The following is a 25932-nucleotide window of genomic DNA, read 5'->3' as shown; positions in this document are numbered from 1 at the left end:
TCATCCGCTTAGCTGCTTCTGCTCTAAAATGACATGCGAAATAGTATCCAATAAAAGTCTAAATCTGGGCTAAAACCGCGAAAATTGAAGTTCGCAAATTGCGGGCATCTTTTATTACGTCTTCATTGGAGTAAAAGAGAAAGATCCCCGCAATTTGCGAATTTCTGTTTTCGCGGTAGGTCCACTGAATTAAGTACCAAATTGAATCGTACCAAGCTATTATGTGCTACAGTGGCGCCCCCCTGCTATATGAAAGGGAACGGAAGTTTTATTTCTCCTAATTCCTCCACCACGCACTACGAATGTAATATGTACATACATATATTATAGAGCCAATATGCGTTGGCGGAACTCCGTTAAATCATGACGTAGTCAAAAAACTCATCGTTTTTTCTCCTTAAACTGGTTCACTGACTGAATCAGTATGACATCGACCTGCTGACTATTTTTAGATCTTATCTCGTTGCATTAAAGTTCAATAATGGTCAATACCTTGTCGATCTAACCAATATAGTAAACATAATTGAGCTATATAAGACCTTATTCCTTTGAAATAAGGTTGATGAATGTTTAGGTTCTTTAACGATGTAGTCATAGTCTGAGTCACCAACGCGCTCATCCAATGACTTATCACAGTATCAACACGGCTTTTGTATCGAACGGTGTTCGTTGTAAATTATTTGAATTTTAAAAAGTTTAAGTGATATTATAAAGTTTAAAGTTTAAGTTATACTTAATTATAAAGTTTAAAGTGAAGTGTTTATATCTCGTAGGATTTTTATACTGATCATATATTATTAGGTAAGTATGTTTTGATTATATGAATGTTTGATATATTAATTAAATCAAAGATGTCTTAAAGATCTTTTGTTATGATATCCTGCGTATGTTTAATGCAGGTTGGGGACTTAGTGACTATTAAAAAGTTTTTAAGTTTAAAAGACGCATTAAAAGTTTTGTTTTCAATGACTTTGGAAGACGTATTTTTAAATTAAATCATTATAAATTGCAACTAAATTTAAATAATTACTTTTTTTTACCCAACAGTAGGCCAAGATAGAGTCCAGATAATAAAATCATGCAGTAATATACGAGTAGGTAACAAAAGACACTAGATTGTTTAATATTTATATCTATAATGCTAATTGGGTAGGTACTACTTGAATCTAACTTGAATTAAAATGTTTTTTAGAAGTTTAAAAAATTATTATAATTATTTTATTGAATTGCCTTATGCCTTATGGCAATCATATTATATACCTACCTAAAACTATATAAGGTACTTGTTTAAAATTTATAATGGTAAGTATGCATGTTGTCTAAAATGCGGGTTAGAGGCTTTTAGTCTTATCGTAATTATGAGAAAGTTGTTTCAAGTTAAGAGCACCATTAAAACATACAAATGACACAAGACCCATACCAGGCGTGGCTCACTCCACGATTTCGTCGCTTTGCTACAGGTAGCGAAAAGTACATCCGTACCACACCAATTTTGGTGGCTAGCCATAAGCCGCGCGTGGCGCTGTCGCCACCTAACAGCCATATCTGTCCTAATCGTAACAGACGCATTTTGTTAGAGAGTGAGTCTTCTGTACCTAGTACTATTACCTATTTATTCTATGCCCATACTGCCCTATATCAGGTACGACGTTACTACATAACTGGAACCATATAAGTAATTCTATTTTAATCAATGTTTTGTTTTCCTTACTCGGCTCACAATGTCAAACAATATGTACATCGTCCCAGTTAACCAACCAATTGTGAACCTAAATGCAAGGGCTTAAGGTCCAACTTATAAGTGTAATAATGCTGTAACGCCGTTGACATAGGTTGACCGTTTTTCAACCTTATTGGGACGATATAAGAGCTAACAATGATCAGTAGCTGTACTGGCCAGCCGTTGATACAGGTTAACCGTTTTTCGACCTTATTCCAACGATATAAGAGCTACTAATGATCAGTAGCTGTACTGGCCACTTATCATTGTTTAACGCTACCTAAACAGCCACAGGATAATACTCTTCCTTTATACTAATTATGAAACTAATATTAATACTACTGTGTTAATATGAATCATGTTTAGGTACTATAATTTTGTATTTTACTTCCGCTAGTGATGGTATTATTGGCGATGAGTCTGCTGTCTATTGGACACAACATTGAACTTAGAAAAGAGCGTATCCTCCCTAGCGAAGAGCGTATGCTGGCAACGCAACCGGCTCTATTAGGGGCGAGTTTCTCGAAAACTTGTAACATAATACAAGATGTCACTTTTTGACAGCTATTGTTAGAAAGGGACTTCCACTTGTTATTACAAGCTTTTGATAAACAGGGCACAGGTGTCCAGCTCTGGAGAAATCGAGGGAACTCTTCAAATATCCTGGAGGTTAATGTATAGGTGACAGCTATGACCGTAGGTAGCTACGCGAGTATTGAAAAATACTGTGGTGGATAGTCATATTAGTCATTTATTTATAATATTTTAAATATTACATTACATGTCAAGTTATTAACTAATCACGGTCAATATCCCGGTCGATATAAGTCTGATGAGACACTACAGTATTTTTAGAGTTCTCGATATTTCTAAATTATTTAAATACCTGTTCCAGATAAGATGCCGTCGTTATCGCTGAAGATAATTCTAGAAGATGGCGCCGTCACGCGCACGATGAAGTTTCCTAATGGCTGCACCGTCGCTGATGCCGTGCAGATTGTGGAGGAGAAAGTTCTTACTGGGGCTGCGGGGAAAGGTATCTTATCTTATCTTCTTACTACCCTTGCGCCCTTTGCCTTTGGGAGACCTTTGATCCATCAATATATCCAATAAAGTTTCCTAATGACTGCACCGTCGCTCATGCCGTGCAGATTTTGGAGGAAAAAGTTCTTACTGGGGCTGCGGGGAAAGGTATCTTATCTTATTACTATTGAGGGCTTAGCCATGATGCCAATCGTTTGCCGGAACGGTAATCTCTCTATCACTCTTCCATATTATTAGGAAGGAGAGACATTCGCGTTTTGTTCACTACGGAGCAAACTATTGGCAACTTAGCTAGGCCCTCCGATGTCCCATCTGTGAATAAATCGTTAAATGATTAATGCCATTTAGTTTGTTCATACGTATTTGCATTTGCTTACAGACTATGGACTCTTCCTAACCTCAGCAGATGATGAGCTCTCAGGGTGCTGGTTGGAAGACCCTCGCCGTTTGGACTACTACCTGCTGAAGGATGGAGACAGCCTGCACTACCGCTGCAGAGTGAGGAACCTCAAGATTAGAATGTTAGACGGTAAGATCTTGAAGAATTTCAACAAATTCAACAAATTATATATTATGTCCTATGATGATAATACCTTCTTTGCAATAAGCCCAGTCACATTGTCCACCCATACTTCAATCCAGAGACCGGTATACTATCCAATTTTATCTACAATAGTCCCAATGTCAGCTGCGACGGGTTTATGAGTATGTTGTCTGTGAACGGGTTCCAAGCTCTCCAAACGGCGTCTACGTGTTGGATCTGTATCCCCACGCAAGCCTATCAAAAGACCGGAATTTATAGGCCCGAGAAATCCAAAATGATAATAATAATACTCCTGACTGATTTCGGTACGGTTTTCGTCTTCTTCTTTCCATCTTGTTACCCCCTGCTAGGGTGTAGGGCTCGAATCTTTCTTCTACTCCGGTCCTGGGCAGCTTGGGTAGCCCCCTCCCATCCCCAGTACACCCAGCTCTTGATCCAGAGAACGGGGCAAAGTAGATTTAGGGCAGCCATGTTTCCGCTTGCTGGGCACCTTCCAGGTCAGGGCCACTTTGGATAGGTGTGTTTGGTAGAATGTTGGATAGGACTTACCACCACATCCCCAATACACCCAGCTCTTGCTCCACAGAACGCCGCAAAGTAGATTTAGGGTGGCCATGTTTCCGCTTGCCGGACATCTTTCAGGTCACTTTGGATAATAGGTGGGTTTAGTAGAATGTTGGACAGGAAGAATAAACCCTTCCAACATTCAGATGAGATGAACTTTCTAGCCATTTATTTATGCAATAGTGGTAGAGAGAGAAAACGAGGAGACGTAAACCTATAGTGGTTTAATACTACCCAAAGTACAGCTGAGAACTCTAAACATTTTTATACTTCCAGTCATGAATACAAAATGTACCGTGAAGTAGCAAATACCCGAAAAACCATGTCAATAATCTAAATTATTAATTTGAAACATGTATTACACATGTATTGCTTACTAATTAATTAGCATGATCTAATTAGATATCATTATATCATTTAGCTCACTCAGCTGTTTAAAAACATCCAAACACATTCGGAATTGTTTATCAATTTGTAGCTACCGCAACAATAGAAACACGACACCTATTATTGCAAACGGTATAATATTATTGAGGATATTGAGACTATCTCTCTATATCTACTTGATATATTATAAATGCGAAAGTAAAATATGTCTGTTTGTTACCTCTTTATGCTTAAACCACGGATTCAATAATTGATATGTGACATAAAGATAGTTCCGGAAATCTTTAATTTCGCGCCTTAGTAGGGTTCCATGTCCAGAAAGTAAAAAGGCACTGTCATTTAAAAAAGCATTCCACAAAATTGTACCTATACTGTATAGGTACTGTTGTCTCCTAACCCATAAGTACAAATGCTAATTTTCAGATGATTTGCAGAATACAGAAGTTTTTTTTTTGTTATTAAAAATGCTCAGTAAAGTAATTATTGACTGTTTCAACATTATATTATTCCTCGCTAAACTGCAATTGCATATTGCATATTGTTGTACTATATGATAAATAAATAAAAATACAATACCCTATTTAGTGATCGAAATGGCGGGCCAGACGTTTATGTATTTAATACATTAATGTATTTGTATGTGGTATTCCAGGATCTGTGAAGACGATGCAGGTGGACGAGAGCAAATCTGTGGAGACCCTCATGATGAACGTGTGCTCCAAGCTGGGGATCACCAACTACGAGGAGTATGGGCTGGTGAGGAACTTTTTGAGGCAATAAATATGTACGCCATCAGATATATCGGAGCGGCCAAGGTGCTCACAAATATCTGAGCACGCCTCTATTGTCAAGGCGTTTATAGAGTGCGTGTTCAGATGTTGTGAACACCTCGGCCGCTCCGATATATCTGATGGCGACTGTACCGTCAAGCTCCACGATTGTTACGCCATTTATGGTCCTAGCAGTGGCGGAGCGTCCATAGAACTCGATTCCCATCGGCTTGTCTGATTTTCGGGCTCTTGGGCTATTTTCTTTAAACTTATGAAGAAAAAGAAGGGAAACTCAGCTACGGCTTGCCTACGAAAAATCTAGACGCGCCGCCACTGGGTCCTAGCTAAATTGGATGTTCTATACTTACAACATGGAATGTCCAATTTAGCTAGAACCCTAAATGGCGTAACAATCACGGAGCGTGACTGTACCTAAATGAGAATAAATGCTGATGTCGAAATACCATCATCAACCGTCATTTCGTACTGTATGGCAACTTGACGCCTCTAAATCTGTCAAAAAATAAATGCCCAAAGGGTCTCGCCACATGGTGTCCATGTTGTCTAGGTATTCTTCGAAAGAAAATAAACAAAACTTCGTCTAAATCATTCATCATTTCAAATTTCGTTTAATCATTTTCTTTTTTCTTCATCTCAATTCCTTTAATTCCTCAGTGCCGGGAAGATGATCCAATGGAGGAGCACCCAGCCACGGGCACCCTCACCTTAAAGAGGAAGCACCAGCATAAAGAGAAAGATGCTGCACTGCAGCAGCTCAGCAAGAAGCTCAAAACTGATGACAATGGTATGGAATATTGAAATATATTACGAACTAAATAATTTGACCAAGCCCGAGATAGCTCGAGGCATTTAGTGTTCCGTACGCATCGTTGTATTTTACAGAGGTTGTTAGCTGTTTTTAGGATTCCGTATTCAACTACCCTACAGGAACCCTTATTGTTTCGCAACCCTTGTAGTTTTTACTACATATTTAATATATTATCATTAATTCTGACTGTTTGTGGTGGCTGAAAATTGCTTTGAAATAGGTATCCCCAGTGCTTTCCGACATGATAGGAACGGATGACTGGATTACAAAATGATCCAACGTTATGCAGATTACAGCCATAGAATACAAAAAAATCTGACTCGTCAAACACACGCGAGTTATAAGGAATGCGAAAATGCCGGGTCAAGCTTCTTAAGTCAGTTGAACTTATCTGAGTTCACCAGCCCAAGTCAATTAGCTCTAGTCTCTACTTAAATCTTCTACCTGAGATTTCTCGGATTGCGCATATATCTACTGCAGTACAAAAACTACTATAACAGGCAAATTAACATAATTTCACATTTTCAGTGGAATGGCTGGAACAACACAAGACCCTCCGAGAGATGGCAGTCGCGCCTACAGAGACGCTCCTTCTAAAGAGACGACTGTTCTACTCTGACAGAAAAGTGGATGCGAGAGATCCGGTGCAACTGAACCTGCTATACGTACAGGCCAGAGATGCGGTGTTAGAGGGGAGGCATCCTGTCACTGAAGAGCAAGGTATGTGGTTCTTGCAAATATATATTGCATGTAAGATCCTCCGAGAGATGGCAGTAATTTCCTAGTAGACATTGATTCTATGTTATCTAAATACCCGTTTTATCTTTTTACTTAGGCCGCGTTCCCACTAAGTCGTAACGATAGATAGTCGTGTGTCATGGCCTGTATATTTAAATAGAGGCGTTCACATATAGATGTAGGTTTTTTTTTTCAAAAACCTTGATTTTATCTAATGAATCATCAAGAAAAGGTCATTGTTGGTACGAAATAAAATTCAACATAAATTACAACAACTATTATTAACCTACAATATAACTACCTAGCATCACTGCTCGAAGCATTCAAATTATCATCTTTATTCATAATCTGCTGCAGCTCATAATCCTGCACAACTTGAAATATCTTACTCTTCGCCTGATTCAAATAGTACGGACTAAATCTCCTAAGCGTAGATCCTATAGTGATCAGGAACACGTCTATAGGATCAGTTGGGTTTAGATCCTGGAATTGGTTCTGGAAATCCTCTTTAGGTTTCATGGTGTTGATGACTGGTTTGGATTCTTTTGGCTGGTAGGATTCGACGTCGGCGAATACGTCCGATGGTGAGATGTCGTCGCAGGGTGTGTCCTAGAAAAAAATGGGCCGTCAGATTACTGCCAGTAGCATGGTATAATACTATACTCCGCCTGGTACTCTCTTTCCGTCTTTTCTAGGTCATCTGACTGACACAAGCCTACGTCATCATGCGACAGCGCTATATGATAATATGCGATAGCGCTATATATAGCGGCCATGTTATTGTGACGTAGGCTTGTGTCACTCTGGGAAGAGAAGACCATGTTTTATTAGACTGGCCAGTAGGTAGTTATAGTTTGGCCACGTACTGTCTCATTTCAATCAAACATGAGAATCATACCTACTGTCTTTATCTTACGCTAGTATTAGCACCCAAAAGAAAGGGATGAGTATAGTTTTTTGTTCTTATTCATTGACAAATTGGGTTTGTCAAATTATACCACTAATATACCTAATTTCTGTTGGTTATGCTGTTCAAAATTTCATTTTGGACTTGCGTAGGTACCCTAAGTAAAAAGTTGTGTGAGCAGTGTTGAGGGGCCGTAGTATCGCAGATCTTGCAAGAACGAGAAGTATAAGAGCAAGCAAGATGGAAGTTTTTCTACTGTCTTTTTCCTATGAAATAAATTAGATGGAAGTAGAGAATAAATACCTCTTCGATAAACTCAGTATATTCCTCATTGCTAGTATTGGAGTCCTTAAAGTACGGAATCATGAACGACATCTCTTCTTCATACTTGTAGTTGTATGAGCATCGTTGAGGGTTCCGTAGTCTTTCGCAGATTTTGCGAGAAAGAATACCAAGCGGGACGGAATAATTGCATCGAGAGGACCAAGAGAGAAAGGGAAAGAGAATCAAAAGTATTTCCTAAAGGAAGAAATGAACATACCTCTTCAATAAAGTCAGTATATTCCTCATTGCTAGTATTAGAATCCTTAAAGTACGGAATCATGAACGACATCTCTTCTTCATACTTGTAGTTGTATGAGCATCGTTGAGGGTTCCGTAGTCTTTCGCAGATTTTGCGAGAAAGAATACCAAGCGGGACGGAATAATTGCATCGAGAGGACCAAGAGAGAAAGGGAAAGAGAATCAAAAGTATTTCCTAAAGGAAGAAATGAACATACCTCTTCAATAAAGTCAGTATATTCCTCATTGCTAGTATTAGAATCCTTAAAGTACGGAATCATGAACGACATCTCCTCTTCATACTTGTAGTTGTATGAGCATCGTTGAGGGTTCCGTAGTCTTTCGCAGATTTTGCGAGAAAGAATACCAAGCGGGACGGAATAATTGCATCGAGAGGACCAAGAGAGAAAGGGAAACAGAATCAAAACGATTTCCTACAGAAAGAAATGAACATACCTCTTCGATAAAGTCAGTATATTCCTCATTGCTAGTATTAGAGTCCTTAAAGTATGGGATCATGAACGACATCTTTCTTCATATTTGTAGTTGTATGAGCGGTGTTGAGGATTCCGTAGTCTTTCGCATATTTTGCGAGAAAGAGAAAGAATACCAAGCGGGACAGAATAATTACATCAAGAAGACCAAGAGAGAAAGGGAAAAAGAATCAAAAGGATTTCTTAAAGGAACAAATGAACATACCTCTTCGATAAAGTCAGTATATTCCTCATTGCTAGTATTAGAGTCCTTAAAGTATGGGATCATGAACGACATCTTTCTTCATATTTGTAGTTGTATGAGCGGTGTTGAGGATTCCGTAGTCTTTCGCATATTTTGCGAGAAAGAGAAAGAATACCAAGCGGGACAGAATAATTACATCAAGAAGACCAAGAGAGAAAGGGAAAAAGAATCAAAAGGATTTCTTAAAGGAACAAATGAACATACCTCTTCGATAAAGTCAGTATATTCCTCATTGCTAGTGTTTGAGTCCTTAAAGTACGGAATCATAAACGACATCTCCTCTTCATACTTGTAGTTGTATGAGCGGTGTTGAGGGTTCCGTAGTCTTTCGCAGATTTTGCGAGAAAGAATACTAACCAGGATGGAATAATTGCATCGAGAGGACCAAGAGAGAAAGGGAAACAGAATCAAAACGATTTCCTACAGAAAGAAATGGACATACCTCTTCGATAAAGTCAGTATATTCCTCATTGCTAGTATTAGAGTCCTTAAAGTATGGGATCATGAACGACATCTTTCTTCATATTTGTAGTTGTATGAGCGGTGTTGAGGATTCCGTAGTCTTTCGCATATTTTGCGAGAAAGAGAAAGAATACCAAGCGGGACAGAATAATTACATCAAGAAGACCAAGAGAGAAAGGGAAAAAGAATCAAAAGGATTTCTTAAAGGAACAAATGAACATACCTCTTCGATAAAGTCAGTATACTCCTCATTGCTAGTATTAGAATCCTTAAAGTACGGAATCATAAACGACATCTCCTCTTCATACTTGTAGTTGTATGAGCGGTGTTGAGGGTTCCGTAGTCGCTCGCGGATCTTACGGCGCATCATGTCCCGAATGTTGATCCAACGCGCTTTGCACACTTGGTCTGTAATTAAAAAAAAACATTAACAAAGGTGATTTTATTAAAACTTTCATAATTTCTACATTTAAATCTGGTCGTTTTTTGGCAAGATAATTAAACCTGGAGGGTTAATCGCGTATAATTCTACAGTGTTATACAGTATTAACATGAATTACCGATGTAAAATTTAGAAAAACTATAAGTATGTATCTAAAAATACTTAGAAAGCATTCATGACACGTAAAATGGGATTCGAACCCAGGACCATCTACTCCACTTCACAAAGAAATTGGGCCAAATGAGAAAAAAAATCCAAAAGAATAAAACATGAAAATCACGCAAAGTATGTATGTTATCATACATATCTACAAAAATAAATAGTTTGACCATGCCAACTCGGCAACTCAGCGCAGCACAGACGTTTTTTTAGGGTTCCGTACCCAAAGGGTAAAACGGGACCCTATTACTAAGACTTCGCTGTCCATCCGTCCGTCCGTCCGTCCGTCCGTCCGTCCGTCCGTCCGTCCGTCTGTCACCAGGCTGTATCTCACGAACCGTGATAGCTAGACAGTTGAAATTTTCACAGATGATGTATTTCTGTTGCCGCTATAACAACAAATACTAAAAACAGAATAAAATAAAGATTTAAATGGGGCTCCCATACAACAAACGTGATTTTAGATCAAAGTTAAGCAACGTCGGGAGGGGTCAGTACTTGGATGGGTGACCGTTTTTTTTTTTGCTTTTTTTTGTTTTTTTTTTTGCATTATGGTACGGAACCCTTCGTGCGCGAGTCCGACTCGCACTTGTTCAGTTGACATTCAAAATAATACTTACACTATGTGCTATCAAAATCGCTGCCAACTTAGCTTGGTCTAACTAAGTACATTCATAGGTAATAAGATACCTGATACCTACTTACCGGATCTGTTAAGGGCATCCCCAATTTTCTGCCAAACCACTTCTCTGGCATCAAAATCCAAATATCTCGGATGTTTAGTGTTATACAATATAGAGTTCTCTTTCACTAAAGCTAACAATTTCAAGTCCAAACTCTTGTTAAAAGGCAAAGGCATTTTCAACAATTCCGTTATTCATTCGTTTCGTGCGCGCTTTTCAACTCTTTTATTTTGAATTTCGAACGCCGGTTCAATTCGTGCGTCCTTTTGTGCGTGCAGTCTCCGTGACTGTAACGGGACGACTGGCGGGGCGAGTGGGCGACGGGACGAGCGCGGACGGAGCGGCAACGTCGCACGGAGCGCGTACGATATGCGGCAGTGAGCGTTAACGCGGCGGGGTCACTACTAAACTTTGGATTATACTAGTTTTGGATTTGAATAAAAATATGGGATCCTTGCTATGCTAATATTACAAAGTCTGAACCATACAAACGAGACCTACGTACATCATACGAGTAATGTTACGCGCATAACTTTATATTTAGTACTTATTGATGTCTATATGCAAAAAAACAACGGGTTGCACTCCGGGAGTGCCGACAGAAGTGAAAACTCAATGACTAGTCCAAAATGTCTGCAGCACTATGTATAATTGATCCATCCTCCTTTCTATTGAAAAACTTTAGTTCCGAAATAGAGTTCACTTTTATTAGCGATTTCATCGAGATGTAGCTTTATTGAATTATATTGGAGTGATATAATGTTAGAAGGTAACTGTGAGATCCTCGTATTTCAGCCCGTACAAGATTAGCACATTGCTCTTTATTGCTTAATATAAAAGTCCAGTTTTAAATAATTAACCTGATTATGATACAGTAGAGTCCGGTTAGTACGACTCCGCATATAACAACCAACCGCTTATAGCGACGTAAGTATAGGCACTTGTTTGGTTTTAGTACAAGCTACTATTAAAGCACAACCGTTTATAACGACTCCGCTTATAACGACCGATCGCTTTTAACGACGGAAATTGACTCAAAATCCGTCCGTCAAGTCCGGTTACAACGACGAGCGACGTAGTTTTTACAAATAAATTGTTGGTAAGAAGCTTACTCCGTCCCGCGCACCCAACTCTCCTCCCCCTTTTGAATATAGGGAGCAAGATGAAATAGATAGTCATGCGACTTTTCGTAATCTTGCAAACTAAATAAAACAATTCCCATTATTCGATTGAGCTTAAACTTCACACACATAATAAAAAAATAAGATTAATAAGATATAATTATGTAAGTTGGGTGACAATGCAATATTTTGGTAGGTACCTTCGAGCTGATCTGTCGATGGACACAGGAACTATGTGATAAAACAACGTCATCTTGATTAGATCCCCAAGAATTACGACTTTTTATTTTACGGGATTCGAGTAATTTGCGGATGACGAGTGAGTACGCGTACCTTGATGAAAAGTGGCTTCTTCTAAACACACAAGTCTCTCCATTTAAGACAAGGTGTCGTAATACTAACGTAGATATATATTTTAAAAGAAATGTTTTATTTCTTTGATTGTCGCGTTGATAAATACAAAATGATGTAATTATTTTGATTAAAAAAATATATTAAAATTGGCGGCTCGTTTTGTACGACGTCCGGTTAGTACGACGTAATATCAGCGGTCCCTTGAGTGTCGTTATAACCGGACTCTACTACGTTATGACTAAAGTTCTTTGCTGAATAACATTCTCCGTCGCACATGACGTCAGCCCGTTACGCGTTACGCTGTCTCAAGTTTATCATTTTTCCCCACCTCATAAAGTGCTCAGCGCCGCTAAAGAAGTTTTCACTTCAAAAAAGCTAGGATAAAAATGATTTCTTGTGACAAACTGGTAAATAGGTACTACATGTTTATTTATTTATAACGTTTCACTTCTACTAAATTAGTAAAGCTATAGGTACTTACACCTTAAAATTACAGGTAACCAAACTGGTTGCATATACCTAATGTACTTAGTTATAACTACCTAAAATAATGACTTTTAATGTTGTCTAAATAGCAAAAGGGAAATTTTACATCTACAAATAATCCCATTATAAGAAAAAAAAACCGGGCAAGTGCGAGTCGGACTCGCGCATGAACGGTTCCGTACCATAATGCAAAAAAATAATAAAAAAAAAAGCAAAACAAAAAAACGGTCACCCATCCAAGTACTGACCACTCCCGACGTTGCTTAAATTTGGTCAAAAATCACGTTTGTTGTATGGGAGCCCCATTTAAATCTTTATTTTATTCTGTTTTTAGTATTTGTTGTTATAGTGCAGTGTGATGCGCGCTTGGAATCGGACGCGTTTCACTGCATAATATCGAATAACATATTTATTCGCGATAGGCATGACTTAGGTCGCTGCCCCGTATTTTTCGCGATGGGTTCGCAACAACTCATAGCGAATGAATTACTGGCGTTTGTACAGAATGCCATAGACACCATGGATGAAGTCAGCATCAGGCAGATCTGCAAATCAAGTTTCAGTGAAGACGACATTTGCAGTGGCAAGGCGCTGCTCTTCCAGACGCTCGGCAAAACTGACCAGATGCCACCCCGTCGGAGGGATGGGGGCGTGAAGAGTCTCCAGGACATAATACAACTGTTCAAGGAGATCGATCCAGACGACGTGCCTGCCTTCGTTGCGAAGCGGCTAGACCGGTTACCGCCGGTTGGTTACCTTTGATCACGTCGATGTCACCAGGCTGCTGAAGGACATAACATTCCTGAAGACGAGTCTGGCAGAAGTGCAGGCTAAGTTAGAGGTATCTAATAATACCATCAGTGAGCTACGTTCAGAATTGGCGTTATTACGTAGCGCACGTTCGGAATGTGGGTCAGATACCTCTAACATAGCCGTGTGTCACGTTGCGCGGAATGTGTCCATCGGCGGTATTGAACCCGCGAATTTGGATGCGTCGGCGATTGCTGAGCAGGCGACCGCCGACCCGCGCCCCGCCGCCCGCCCGTCTACGTCACCGGAGACGCGCACGTCACGCGAGAGTACGTTAACCCCGAAACGTTCTTACGCTGCTACTGCTGCTAAGCCGTCTGCTGTGTCCAAGCCTAAGCAGCGGCCGAAGAAAGGGGTGCAGAGCCTTCGTGAACCTGTTCACAAGGACCAATCACAGCCGACTCTAAGGGAGTCGCGATGCGACGCGGACGGTTTCAAGAAGGTGGAGAAGAGAAGAAAACCGGCTCGTCAGAATCAGTGTGGTACCGCACCGACTGGACCCAACCATTTGCTGCGTCCTGCAACACCGTCGACGCTGCTGTATGTGTCCCGTCTACATTACCTTACGAAGGTCGACGACATCGTAAAGTATGTGAAAACGAAGACCGGATTCATCCTGAGGGTCACGAAGTTGGAATCTCGACACAATGCGAATTTTAATTCGTTTGTGGTGAGCGTTCCGACTGATCACCTAGCGACCTTCACCAAGGAGGAGTTTTGGCCGAAGGGTGTCAAGTTTCGGCGGTTCCGCGGCCGGCTCCCTGACACTGCGGGGTTGCGTAATGCATCGCAGCCATAATGTGATTTGTAGTGTTTAGTTTTAAAATATATTTTTATAATATGTATGCTAGTTTTAAGGTATTTATGTATGGGCCACTAGTTGCCTGAAATAAAGATTTTCTTTCATTCATTCATTCATAGCAGCAACAGAAATACATCATCTGTGAAAATTTCAACTGTCTAGCTATCACGGTTCGTGAGATACAGCCTGGTGACAGACGGACGGACGGACGGACAACGAAGTCTTAGTAATAGGGTCCCGTTTTACCCTTTGGGTACGGAACCCTAAAAAATAAGAAAAAAATCCAACACGAGGACACGCCATCGTAACGCACATCGAGCCGGTTCTCGTCACGTGAACGCGACCGAAGCGACGCGATCGATGCAAAACAAACTCGCAACGTTTCTCCACCAAATAAACTGATTAATATAGACCTTATCTCCTTGTAATACAGTTTACTAACGATCAGTCAACTGTGCCAATAATAGAACCACTGCCCGAACCTAATTGCGACGACAAGTTTAACAATTGCTTACATTGCGTGTTTTGTGTCAGCGTAAGAATAATATTTTCATACTTGGTCAGCAATGTATGCTGATGCTAGAAGTATGATCTTGGTATTGCACAGGTAGATGAGCGTTAGTAGTGAAAGTGTATTTATCGCAGGCTATAGTGGAATTCGTTTTGCATTGCGCGCTTTCTTCGTAGAGTGTAACTGAAGTCTTCTTTATAACAGTAATGCAAATAATACTGATTGTTTATGTTATAAAACTCTTAGTGCATCGTGCATCGACACTAAAATACATTTTACCCCTAGCCGCCCAGAGACCTATAAAAAGGTCTCCTGTTCCATTCCAATTTGAACTTTGTGTTGACAAAATAAAATTTAATTTTGCTTGGCAAGGTTTGACGTATGGGCGGCTAGAGGATAACCTCTGAAGAAGTGTATATTATGACTAGCTTCAACATTCAAGATAAGCTAATAAACCTAAGCATATTTTAGGTACATTAGGTACTTATGTGACTTTGACAAGTTTATGTGGGACGTTTTGCCGGCCGCGGTCATAAAGGCATGTATTCGGCAAAGTTCATATCCGGCCCATCTATAATGTTTGTATGGATTCACTGATTCAACTAGGAAGTATTTGGTCACTGTTATTAATTTATTTCTTATTAGATGTTTGTTCATATAGATGAGTCATTTGTAGTTTGTTATGTGAAGGTGAAGTAATGACGAGGACGGAGTTTAAGTGAATCACGACTAAGGGCCCGATTCGAAGTTTAAGATGACGTCAAAACAACTTCTAGATACTTACGATGTGGATTAGATAGGGCAGTGTCAAAAGTGATTTTTATTTTGAAGAAATTTCACTTTTTTAACTTTCGTAAGTGTGACAGGGAGGAACAAGTCGAACGTGGTTCGCGGTAGGCTTTTATGGCTCCTCTACACGATGGGCCAACGCCGGCCACTCCAAGGGACGCAGCCATGCGGTAGAATGAGATAGCAATATCAATGGGATATAGCGATCTAACGCATAAATGCGTCCCTTGGAGTGGCCAGCGTTGGCCCATCGTGTAGAGGAGCCATCAGCCCAAACACCAAGACCATCGGCAATGTCGTATCAAAACCAGTTCAAACCCAAAACAAATTATTAAATTACAATAGGCCTCCGTTTTACTATGACCAGGAGTGAAACTCCTCCCTTCGGTCAAACTCGGCTCCGTTCGGCTCAGCATTGCTCCGAGCAATTATTAGGGTTGACACAACATGACGTCACTTTGCGTGCACGACCACAGATAAAATAATGGCTTGAATTATGACAACCCTAAGTAGCCGAAAGGGATACTGCCATATTAGAAAGGGACAGCATGATTTAACCCTAAACCGCTGCCAAACTCCGGTTTTGTCCAAAAAGGTTTTGGGATTATACTGAGCAACTTTTACTATCAAACCAAACCCGAAATCGAGAAAAAAAAAACCGGGCAAGTGCGAGTCGGACTCGCGCACGAAGGGTTCCGTACCATAATGCAAAAAAACAAAAACAAAAAAAAAGCAAAAAAAAAACGGTCACCCATCCAAGTACTGACCACTCCCGACGTTGCTTAACTTTGGTCAAACGTCACGTTTGTTGTATGGGAGCCCCATTTAAATCTTTATTTTATTCTGTTTTTAGTATTTGTTGTTATAGCGGCAACAGAAATACATCATCTGTGAAATTTTCAACTGTCTAGCTATCACGGTTCGTGAGATACAGCCTGGTGACAGACGGACGGACGGACGGCTAAAAAGGCTGTTTCATGCATTTTGGCTGGTACATTTTCTATAGGAGGATAAAAAATTTATTCGCGATTTCGGGATTGGTCCCATAGTAAAAGTTGCTCAGTATAATCCCAAAACCTCCCTGGCAACGGGAATGCAGTTATTTTTTACCGTGTATAAAAATACTATAATTCATCATCATCATCATCATCACAGCCACAAGACGTCCACTGCTGAACATAGGCCTCCCCCTTAATAAAATACTATAATTATAATAATGTAAATATTAATTTCATGAACATCGAACAGCGGTGCAATTCGCCGGGATCCAGTGCCAAGTGCAATATGGGGACTTCCAGGAAGACAAACATAAGGCCGGCTTTATTGAGAAGTAAGTACCTATTGTTCTTTTAATATCCTTGTGGCCGCGTATCTGTCGGCGGCCGATCGTAAGATTAGGCATATCGTAAAATTCCTAGGCATATCGTTAAACATGAAAATCTTTGACTCGCTCCCTGAGTCGACTGAGCCCCGCTACGCGGGGCTCCTATTTCTGGGCAGTTTGCCCTTCGGCCATCTGAAGCAACCTAACGAACCTAACCTACCTATATATTGGTTTAATGTGACTATCATTATACAGGGACATTACGATCTGCCTGATCTTATGATCGGCCGCCGACATATCTAAACTATCTGACTGGCAAAAACGATCATTCAAAGGCCATACCGTGCAATTAAGTATTTTTGCTGAACGGAAAATTTTACCTACATATTTACTAAAAAAATATAAACATAATATATACGCATGTATTTAATACACGTTTAGTTATTGCACATTTAATGCAAATAAAGAATTTACTTTTACTTTACTTTAAGCAGGACAGTTCTAGAATTTGAAATATTTGAATACGTCTTCATTTTCTAGTGCAATGTTTACATTAATTTTTTTAAGTGTAAATAACTCTCTATTTAACATTTTACATTTAATTCCAACCAACTAATAATCAATTGCTGTATTAACGAAATCAATCACAATTAGCTACTTTCCTCTACTTAAAATAAATTATTTATATATTATTATACGAAATAAAACACCAGATAATTATTAGAAAAACATAGAGAACAGTTAGATTTAACCACAAATTCTATTTATTAAATCGGATTGAAATATAAAAAGTAAGTGCGTTGACCGTGACGTCACTACACACGTTTTCATATAAATTCTATATTAGCAAATCGTTTTGACGGTTCTATAAAAGAAGCTGATTTGACTAGTAGGAAAGTAGCCAATCACAATTCAAACCGAATTGTAAAAAAGGTATAATACATAAAACGTTACTTTATCTCCAGTCTCAGCGAATTCCTGCCCCAGATATACGCCAACTCCTGGGGCATGGAGAAGAAAGTCATCAAAGAACACAAAAAGCACTCGGGCCTTACGCAGTTGGAGGCCAAACATCTCTATACCAAGACCGCAAGAGACCTGCCGACCTATGGAGTCACATTCTTTCTTGTTAAGGTTTGTTTTAGTATTCTAGCCAATCACAGCATTTTAAAACTATAAAAACACTCCGGCTTCAACCAGTTGGAGGCCAAACATCTCTATACCAAGACCGCAAGAGACCTGCCGACCTATGGAGTCACATTCTTTCTTGTTAAGGTTTGTTTTAGTATTCTAGCCAATCACAGCATTTTAAAAGTATAAAAACACTCCGGCTTCAACCAGTTGGAGGCCAAACATCTCTATACCAAGACCGCAAGAGATCTGCCGACATATGGAGTCACATTCTTCCTTGTTAAGGTTTGTTTTAATATTCTAGCCAATCACAGCATTTTAAAAGTATAAAAACACTCCGGCTTCAACCAGTTGGAGGCCAAACATCTCTATACCAAGACCGCAAGAGATCTGCCGACATATGGAGTCACATTCTTCCTTGTTAAGGTTTGTTTTAGTTTTCTAGCCCTTTTTTTTAGGCTTCACCCAGTTAGAGCCCAAATAAAATATCTGTACCTACTTATACCAAGACTACAATAGAGATCTGCCGACCTATGGAGTCACATTCTTCCTTGTTAATGTTTGCATTGATTTTCTTCTTTTTTTTAAATAGATACTTGAATATTGAAAAAATATACCTTTTCAGATGTCACTAAAACTCGTGGCTCTCGGATAAGTATAATTTTCTATTGACTAAACTAAACCATTGGAGCTAACCCGATAGAAGCGAACTCTATCAACTATCATATTATTTTCATTTCATACGTCTCCTTAGGAACATATTGAGCACTGAGCGACATCAACACTCTGTCAGTTCATAAAAAAGCTGCCTCTAGAGACGTCGTATAAAGTTATATGAGCCAAGTAAAGGAGTACGTAGGGGCCGTGACGTACCAAGACACTAAAGGGTTGGCTTCGGGTCGACCAAGATGGACAGAACTTTATCACGCTGCACCGACAAAAGCCCAGCTCTTAAATTGAATGATGATGATGAGAGACGATGTCAACATAGCGTAACTTAGTTCTTTAACTATAACACTGATATTTATCCAGGAGATGCAGAAAGGCAAGAAGAAGCTGGTGCCCCGTCTGCTCGGCATCAACTCCTCCTCGATCCTGAGGCTAGATGAGACCACCAAGGAAGTGCTCCAAGTCTGGCCTCTCACCCAGGTCAAGACCTACAAGGCTGGGAAAGGGGAGATGTTTACACTGAACTTTGGAGATTACAGGTGAAAGCATAAGGATTAAGATGGTAGTCTTTTTTGAGGTATTCGGGGATGCGAATCGGTCGAAGCAAGTATCTCACCTCGATTGATGTAGGACACTCGTCAATTTTGAAATATGAGTTACGCATACAAACTCATCTACGGAGGACATTGTAATATTTTATTTTAAATTTAACACTACGTATAATTAAATATACCTAATATTTTGATTTCAGTGAAAAGGAATACTGTGTAAAAACAAACGACGCGTACCGCATCAGAGACATTCTTCAGGGCTACATCGACCTGATCCGCAAGAGAATGGAGGGTGCCTTCAACAACTCGGGGACTGAAGGAGGCATCATACACCAGGCCACTGTGGAGAGCGGGAAGTAAGTAAATTATTCATCTCTCATCTTTTTCATTTATCGTTAGATTAGGAGCCAAAACTAGTGCCTACATCAAGTCATGGGATTAGTTGTCAAGCGGACCCCAGGCTCCCATGAGCCGTGGCAAAATGCCCGGGTAACGCGACGAAGAAGAAGTTAGATTCGGAGCCACCAGTTAGTCTTTGATCTGGTCGTTTTAAGCATACGTAGCCGCAATCTGCCAGGAAAGAACTAAAAATCATTTAGATAAAGTTGAATAAAAGATTTATTACTCATGTCAAATTTTCTTGATGATTTTTATGGTTAGATAATGTGACGCTAAGTAGCGTTGGGGATATAGACAGCTTTTAAAGAACAACAGTAAAAATTGGGCTTGGATTGGACAGACGACCATGTGACGTTCCGCGGGAAAAGGTACCTTATGGCGACCGGCGCTTACGTCGCGTAGCACCGCAATAGTATTTGCGCATTAGTGCCAACCACCATAAGATACCTTTACCCGTGTGACGTCGCATAATAATTAAGCTTCCTCAGAATCGTGTAGGATTTTTAAGAAACTAAGGAAACAATTCTTTAAGTAATTATACTACATCACAAGATTTCACTCTGATATTTCTTTACAGAGGTTCCACGATGGAGGTGGTTTCACACTCAGCACAAAAGACCGTGGAGACTTCATTTGTCGGACCCAGCAAAATTATTACGGCAGAACCAGGTAATATTCTTATAACTGAATTCATCGATTATTTTTAGCAAAGGTTTATTGATTGTACGTCTAGAACAAATTCTTGCTTCTAATTTGACAGCTAGGTACTTAATTATGGTTTTATTCTGGTTGTCAAAAGATGACGTTTGAGAACTCAGTTACCACAAAGTGTATGGTATGATTCATTGGTTCATCATCATTTTAGTCTTCAGTCGCCCACTGCTGAGGCCTCCCGGTCTTGGACTAGTCTCATCCAGAAGTCACTTATTGTTAGTTCTTAGTTATTATTATTATAACCGAATACGTTTTGTCTTTGTTTTCAGGTTCAAAGGCACAAGCTAGCGGGGCGCAGATTCTCACCGCGCATTCACTAATCGTAAAAAACAAACAAACAAACGAACAGACTGCAAAGGTGGGTTTACTGGTTTCTCTATTAATGAGAAGTCCAGCACAAGTGAAACAGATTTACTGGAGAAATTAGTAACATATACAGTACCTACAGGTAGACTTTCAAATATTGAATAGTTCTAGCAGTGGCGTCTAGTCAAATCTGGAAGCGTCTCTACACAACTTTTTAATAGTCGCTAGTGTGGAGTGGCCCTTAGAAAGACTCCACACTAGCATCTTTTGAGCGTCGGCGTCTAGTCAGCGTCAGCGCTATGGAAAATGGTGTCGCTGTGCAGTTGCTCCAACGTTGCGTCGAGCAGCAGTCGTAATAGACTTGACTAGACGCCGATACTCGGAAGACGCTAGTGTGGAATGGCTCTAAAAGGTTAACTTGACGCAACCCTTCAGTAAGCGGCCAGATAGTGGTTGATTTTACTATTCGAGATAAAAGTTAGGTCTCATACCTTGGGCAAAATTAACTATGTTCCTCATTCTTCCATTTTCTGGTTCCCTCAATGCTCTGGATACCGACCCCATGTATTTTGTCTCAATTTTGTGCGATCACAAGTCATGTGGACTTACATTGTGCAGAATGTCTCTATCCGACCTCGACGCGTTCGACCGTCAGATCTCACACGTGCCCCACCCTAAGAACATTCATCATGTTCCTTACACTTCGCCAATGTCATACTGTAATGGATTAAAAGCAGTATTTTGTTTCCAGCTCACCGGTGTAACGATGCGAGGAGAGATGTCGATCGACACGGGGAGGAAATTGAACGACCTAAACGCAAACGCAGTCAAGATTGTGACTCTTCTCAATGGTAACTCTATTAGTAATAAGTTAATCTTCTACAGGATTGTCTCTGTTGAACCCTCTAATAATATTTAGAGTCTTTTTCAGTTAACGCTCATTTTTATCACAAAAAAATTTAAATGCGTTGTCTTGTAAAATTCATGGGTTAGGTAGGTACACCGTACAATAATTATATAACCCTTATTTTTTTGCAGATCCATATCAGGCCAATATAGAAGCCGCAAAGCGAATAGTAGAAGACATCGTCAAAGACTATCCTACCGTAGTTGCAGGTAAGAAAATATTCAATCTAATATTATATGACGTCAATAAATATCACCTCAAACTCAATGTTTCGATTACTACTGACAAAGCTATCAAAGGATGTATTCAAGAAATTATGAGGCCAGTAGATGTTAAAAAGAATTACCAATTTAAAGGTATTAACATTTTTCTGCCAATCCTTCCCCTTGAAATTTTCAAATAGGCGCAGACTATTTGCTATGGAGTACTCCAGGGAAGTAACTTAAGTCCAACTCTTTTCCTTTTGTACACTACTAGATACGATTAGAGGGATGAAATATTATTTTTTTGTTAATCAGGTGTAAAACACTGCATAGATCAGCAAACCGACGAAGCTGCCAAAAAGAAACTCATGTTCGAGCTGAACGAACTGAGCGACAATGTGAACCAACTGAACGGCTTTATGGTAAGTACATATGTATATCACGATCATGTAAATCAACTGTATGGTAAGCGAACACTGTAGCTTATGAACGCTGGCAACTGCATACGGAGGTGTCACAGGTGCGTTGCTGATTCCTTAATTTACAGGAATTATGATGACAGGCCACATTATATTTGTACTTTTATTGACAAATATGTATTTTTCAGAGACCGGTGCCCATTTACATAAAAGCTTGGGAAAAAATCTTTACTACGAGTATCTTTAATACAGATGAAAATTTATCACGTAAATCTTAATGTCATTACATATCTAAGCCAATACAAATATGCAGGTATACTTACACTGTTCCTTGGTTTTATTTTTCAGAATCCTCAGGATGCTCAAGAGGCTGCAATGAGAATAGCAGATCTCACCACCCAGATGTACTTCGCTCTTGATAGCACTGTAAAGAAACGTAGCCAACTGGTCAGGGTAAGCATACACACAGTCACAGAGTGCTGTAAGAATTCAAACCTAAGTGCATCATAATATAATATATCTTACACAAAAAAATAGGTACAATAATTCCGCTGCCCAATGCGTTGAAAACCAGCCTATGATTCTCTTTGCTGGCCAGATTTCGCGGTGGTGGAAAGCGAGATAGTAAATTTGTTGCTTCTTTTATTTGTTTTTTGACATTATAACGTCATATAAATCGATGAACACCGGTAGCATGCACGAAAAAGTGTCACGTTATGGATAGATCTCCAAGGTAACGTTACGTAATGTAATGGTAATGTTTTCTTATGACGTTAATTATCACGCAAAATTATCAACCGATTTTTCAGACAACATTTTTTTTCGTACGAAAGATTTTGTCCAATTTTGTTCTAGAACTCTCGACAGAGCTTCATAGAAGACGAGAAGACGCAAGCGACACTACAGCGTGCTTCATTTATCAACTGCGTAGGCGCCGCGAACCACGCTATAGATGATGCAAGAGATGTCTTGACGCAGGTAAATGTTGATGTAGAAAACGACCGAATAAAGTGAATATTAAGCACTACGGCCTATCTTAGTAATAGTGTAGTCTTTCTTAAAGCAAATAATCCATACAGTGGTCGTTAGTAGAATTACGTCTAGTGGCACGACTGTAAAGGTTGGAGTCCCGCAGGGTTCGATTTTGGGACCCCATTTCTTCCTATAGTTTTCGCAGACATTTAATGCCGATATTAATTAGGAACAAAAGCTATTTATAGAAGAATAAAAATATGATTTCAGAAATATGACGGACCAGCGTTAAGTCCTAAAGATGTAGAGGACCTCGAACGTTCAGCGCGCGACCGGCTGGCCAGACTCAACGCGGCTATAGCTAGGCTAGCAGCTGCGCATGCTGGTGAGAAATATAATGAACTTCCTGTAATATTCTGGCTCAAGTACAAGAAAGGAAATATAAGGCATTAAACTCCTTTTTTACGTACTTATAATGCGCTTGTTGTGTTTTTCTTTAGAAATTATTCTTATTTAAAATGTATAATAAAAAGGCCAAATATTTTTTTTTCAGATCCGAAGAATATAGACTACGGTGCTGCTGTCAGCGCGATGAACACTATAAAAGAACTTGTACCAAAATTAGCCAAAGGTAATTATTATTAAACTACGTTACGTTACGTTATTATTAAACGTAACGTAGGTTAGAATTACTTAGAATTAATAGAATAGAATATAATATTAGTTTCACAGACAATAAACATGTATAAAAGAACACAGTGAAAATAAAGTGTCACGAAATGGCCCCATCTCAGCATGTTGATGTTGATGTTGATGATGATGTTGATGTTGATGTCGATGATGATGTTGATGATGTTCAATGTATACACTTTAAGCCATCTATGTCTTTTACGGTCAATGATTAATAATAGTCGTAGGTACCTACGATATAAAAAATGATATATAGTAGTGTACCCTATGATGGGCGTGGAACCAGTAATGGGACAAAAAACCACAAATCCTGTAAAATAAGTGTCTAAAAGTAGTTTATAAACACTGCCTGTATATTATCATAAATAAGAGTCCTAGAGCTGTTTCAGTTTGAATTTTTATTAAATTTGGTTGTTTTTTAAGAAATTGGCGTCAACCCAAAAGTTGTCGTGTCAATGAAAAAAAATACCACTACGAATTCTTAACAACTTCGCTAAGAGAGGTGAGTTAATTTATTAAATTTTAATTAATTAATACTTGATGAAAACTAAAATGTGTTTTGTTAATTGCATTTACCATGAGATAAGGTATACAACATACTATGTTGTGAGTCCACAGATGTAAAAAAATAGTGGTATTTGGCCCAATCCCATTATAGGAGCTGTAAAACTGCATACCTCCTATAATGGGAAATTTACATAATGATGCTTGCCATGCCATCATTTCATGTTTAAACAATACAGAAGTAAAATGTAGTTACGAAATATGTCAACCAGGAGGTATGCTCGGACTTCGGATAAATTAATATCGTTTTTTAGTGTGGGTCAAATCTTGGTAGCCGAGTTTGAGCCACTTTCCCGTTTTCCGATTGAGTTGAAATTTTGTATTCGTAATTAAATATGCAAATCGGATGATAATGCAATATTATGATAACATGGACCAGATCTGATGACCTATTTCAATATTTTATACTGATAGAGTAGTGTCCATTACTGGGGGGCCCATTACTGGAGCTTTGGTGTCCATGACTGGAGAAAAATAGCATAGTTTTAATTTGTTAAGTATGTGGAAACTCATTGCAGTATCTTTGATACAACACGCCTGAAACATGAAAGACGGGTAGGACTTTCATCTTTCAATACGCTAAGCGGTAGACCATTCACATGTATTAGGGAAATATCACAAATACTCCAAATTCCCTCTTAAATGTCCCATGACTGGTGCTGTTACTATATGGCTATTTTTTGCAGACGCCCAGATACTTGGCTCTGTAAAAGATGGCAAAGACAGAAGTGGTCTGCTTAAAGAAATGCAAGAACTACTGGATGCTACTGCAATGATGACTCAGAACGTTGGCTGTGATGATTTGCAGGTAATAGATAAAGAAAAGGTCTAGTTTTATTTTATCATATGCCTGCAAAGGTATATAAGTAAGATAATTTGTGCACTAAAGCCTTAGGTTGACTAGTATACTTAGGTTGACCGCAAGGTATTTACTTAAAAGGTTATTTATAATGACGCATCTTTTTACAGAAAATGCATGATGTAACTGACAATTTTGCTAAAAAGTCCCGTAGATTGCAATTTATTTTTGGACACGGAAATGCACCGGACAAGGAAAATGAGGTACGTAGAATAGATTTTAGAAAATGAGGTACGTTAGAAATTAAGGTCTTAATTCGCAACTACATATATACGATCTTTTGTCCATTCTAAATCGATCACATTTTTTGTTGCAAATCATTTAACAATTTAACTTAAAATGTTAGATCCCTGGGCTAAATTTTCTAGTAAAAAGTATTTCATATACATGTATATCACCGAGAGTCCAGAATTCAGAGCGCTGGCATTTTTCCACTTTGCTCTATCAAATTCAGCGCAGAGTTAGCTTTAAACGTGCCCTTGCAAACTTTCTTTCTTCAGATTAAGGACTTATCCAAAGAAATAGACGACAAAACCCGCCAGCTGGTAGCCTCGTTGAACCAGCTCGCTGGCGAGGTCAACGACCCCATGTCGGCGAAGGTTATCAATGCTGCCCACAAGTGTGTCAATGCTGTAGCCGCCTTAACATCTTGTGCTGAGGTATGAATGGAACTATAAATACATATCTAGTCCTAAATTATCTTCATCATCTTATGTACCTCACCGTCTTACCAATATTCCATTTCAGCCAAATAAAACATGAATCATAACTATACGTAGTCAAATTTTACCTTTCCCAGTTTC

The 25932-nt window shown here is 39.2% G+C and overlaps 2 protein-coding genes across 3 annotated transcripts in view; one reads left to right on the top strand and one right to left on the bottom strand.

Moving 5' to 3' along the window:
- The first annotated feature begins 2619 nt into the window (after positions 1-2619).
- LOC134675547 (talin-2-like) overlaps positions 2620-25932 on the top strand; it is a 75004-nt gene continuing 51691 nt past the window's right edge. The window contains exons 1-21 of one of the 2 annotated variants that reach the window (XM_063533810.1): positions 2620-2756; positions 3144-3293; positions 4912-5015; positions 5705-5834; positions 6387-6578; positions 16670-16751; positions 17711-17879; positions 18909-19084; positions 19297-19452; positions 20073-20164; positions 20479-20567; positions 21267-21366; positions 21554-21631; positions 21941-22047; positions 22393-22497; positions 22900-23022; positions 23287-23401; positions 23570-23647; positions 24957-25078; positions 25240-25332; positions 25630-25788. In XM_063533810.1, the coding sequence (XP_063389880.1) occupies positions 2621-2756; positions 3144-3293; positions 4912-5015; positions 5705-5834; positions 6387-6578; positions 16670-16751; positions 17711-17879; positions 18909-19084; positions 19297-19452; positions 20073-20164; positions 20479-20567; positions 21267-21366; positions 21554-21631; positions 21941-22047; positions 22393-22497; positions 22900-23022; positions 23287-23401; positions 23570-23647; positions 24957-25078; positions 25240-25332; positions 25630-25788 (2556 nt within the window). In that variant the 5' untranslated portion in view covers position 2620. Of the gene's footprint in view, positions 2757-3143; positions 3294-4911; positions 5016-5704; positions 5835-6386; positions 6579-16669; positions 16752-17710; positions 17880-18210; positions 18303-18908; positions 19085-19296; positions 19453-20072; positions 20165-20478; positions 20568-21266; positions 21367-21553; positions 21632-21940; positions 22048-22392; positions 22498-22899; positions 23023-23286; positions 23402-23569; positions 23648-24956; positions 25079-25239; positions 25333-25629; positions 25789-25932 lie in introns of those variants that run through there. The other variant, XM_063533809.1, reaches the window with a different exon arrangement.
- Positions 6859-10951, bottom strand: LOC134675519 (uncharacterized). The gene is made up of 3 exons (XM_063533782.1): positions 10571-10951; positions 9488-9672; positions 6859-7205 (listed from the first exon to the last, which is right to left on the bottom strand). The coding sequence occupies exons 1-3, from the start codon at positions 10722-10724 to the stop codon at positions 6894-6896; spliced, it is 651 nt and encodes a 216-aa protein (XP_063389852.1). The 5' UTR covers positions 10725-10951; the 3' UTR covers positions 6859-6893.

Source organism: Cydia fagiglandana, chromosome 22 (genome assembly GCF_963556715.1).
Source record: "Cydia fagiglandana chromosome 22, ilCydFagi1.1, whole genome shotgun sequence".
Lineage (NCBI taxonomy): Eukaryota > Metazoa > Arthropoda > Insecta > Lepidoptera > Tortricidae > Cydia > Cydia fagiglandana.
This window is presented reverse-complemented; position numbering and strand designations above follow the sequence as displayed.

What these genes read in the sequence shown, in the direction of transcription:
- LOC134675519 (XM_063533782.1), bottom strand. Translation starts at nt 10,724, where the DNA reads ATGCCTTTGCCTTTTAACAAGAGTTTGGACTTGAAATTGTTAGCTTTA. An exon ending in GGATGCCCTTAACAGATCCG is followed by an intron (nt 9,673 to 10,570) that starts GTAAGTAGGTAT and finishes TTTTAATTACAG; the next exon opens with ACCAAGTGTGCAAAGCGCGT. An exon ending in ATACTGACTTTATCGAAGAG is followed by an intron (nt 7,206 to 9,487) that starts GTATGTTCATTT and finishes ATTTTTTTCTAG; the next exon opens with GACACACCCTGCGACGACAT.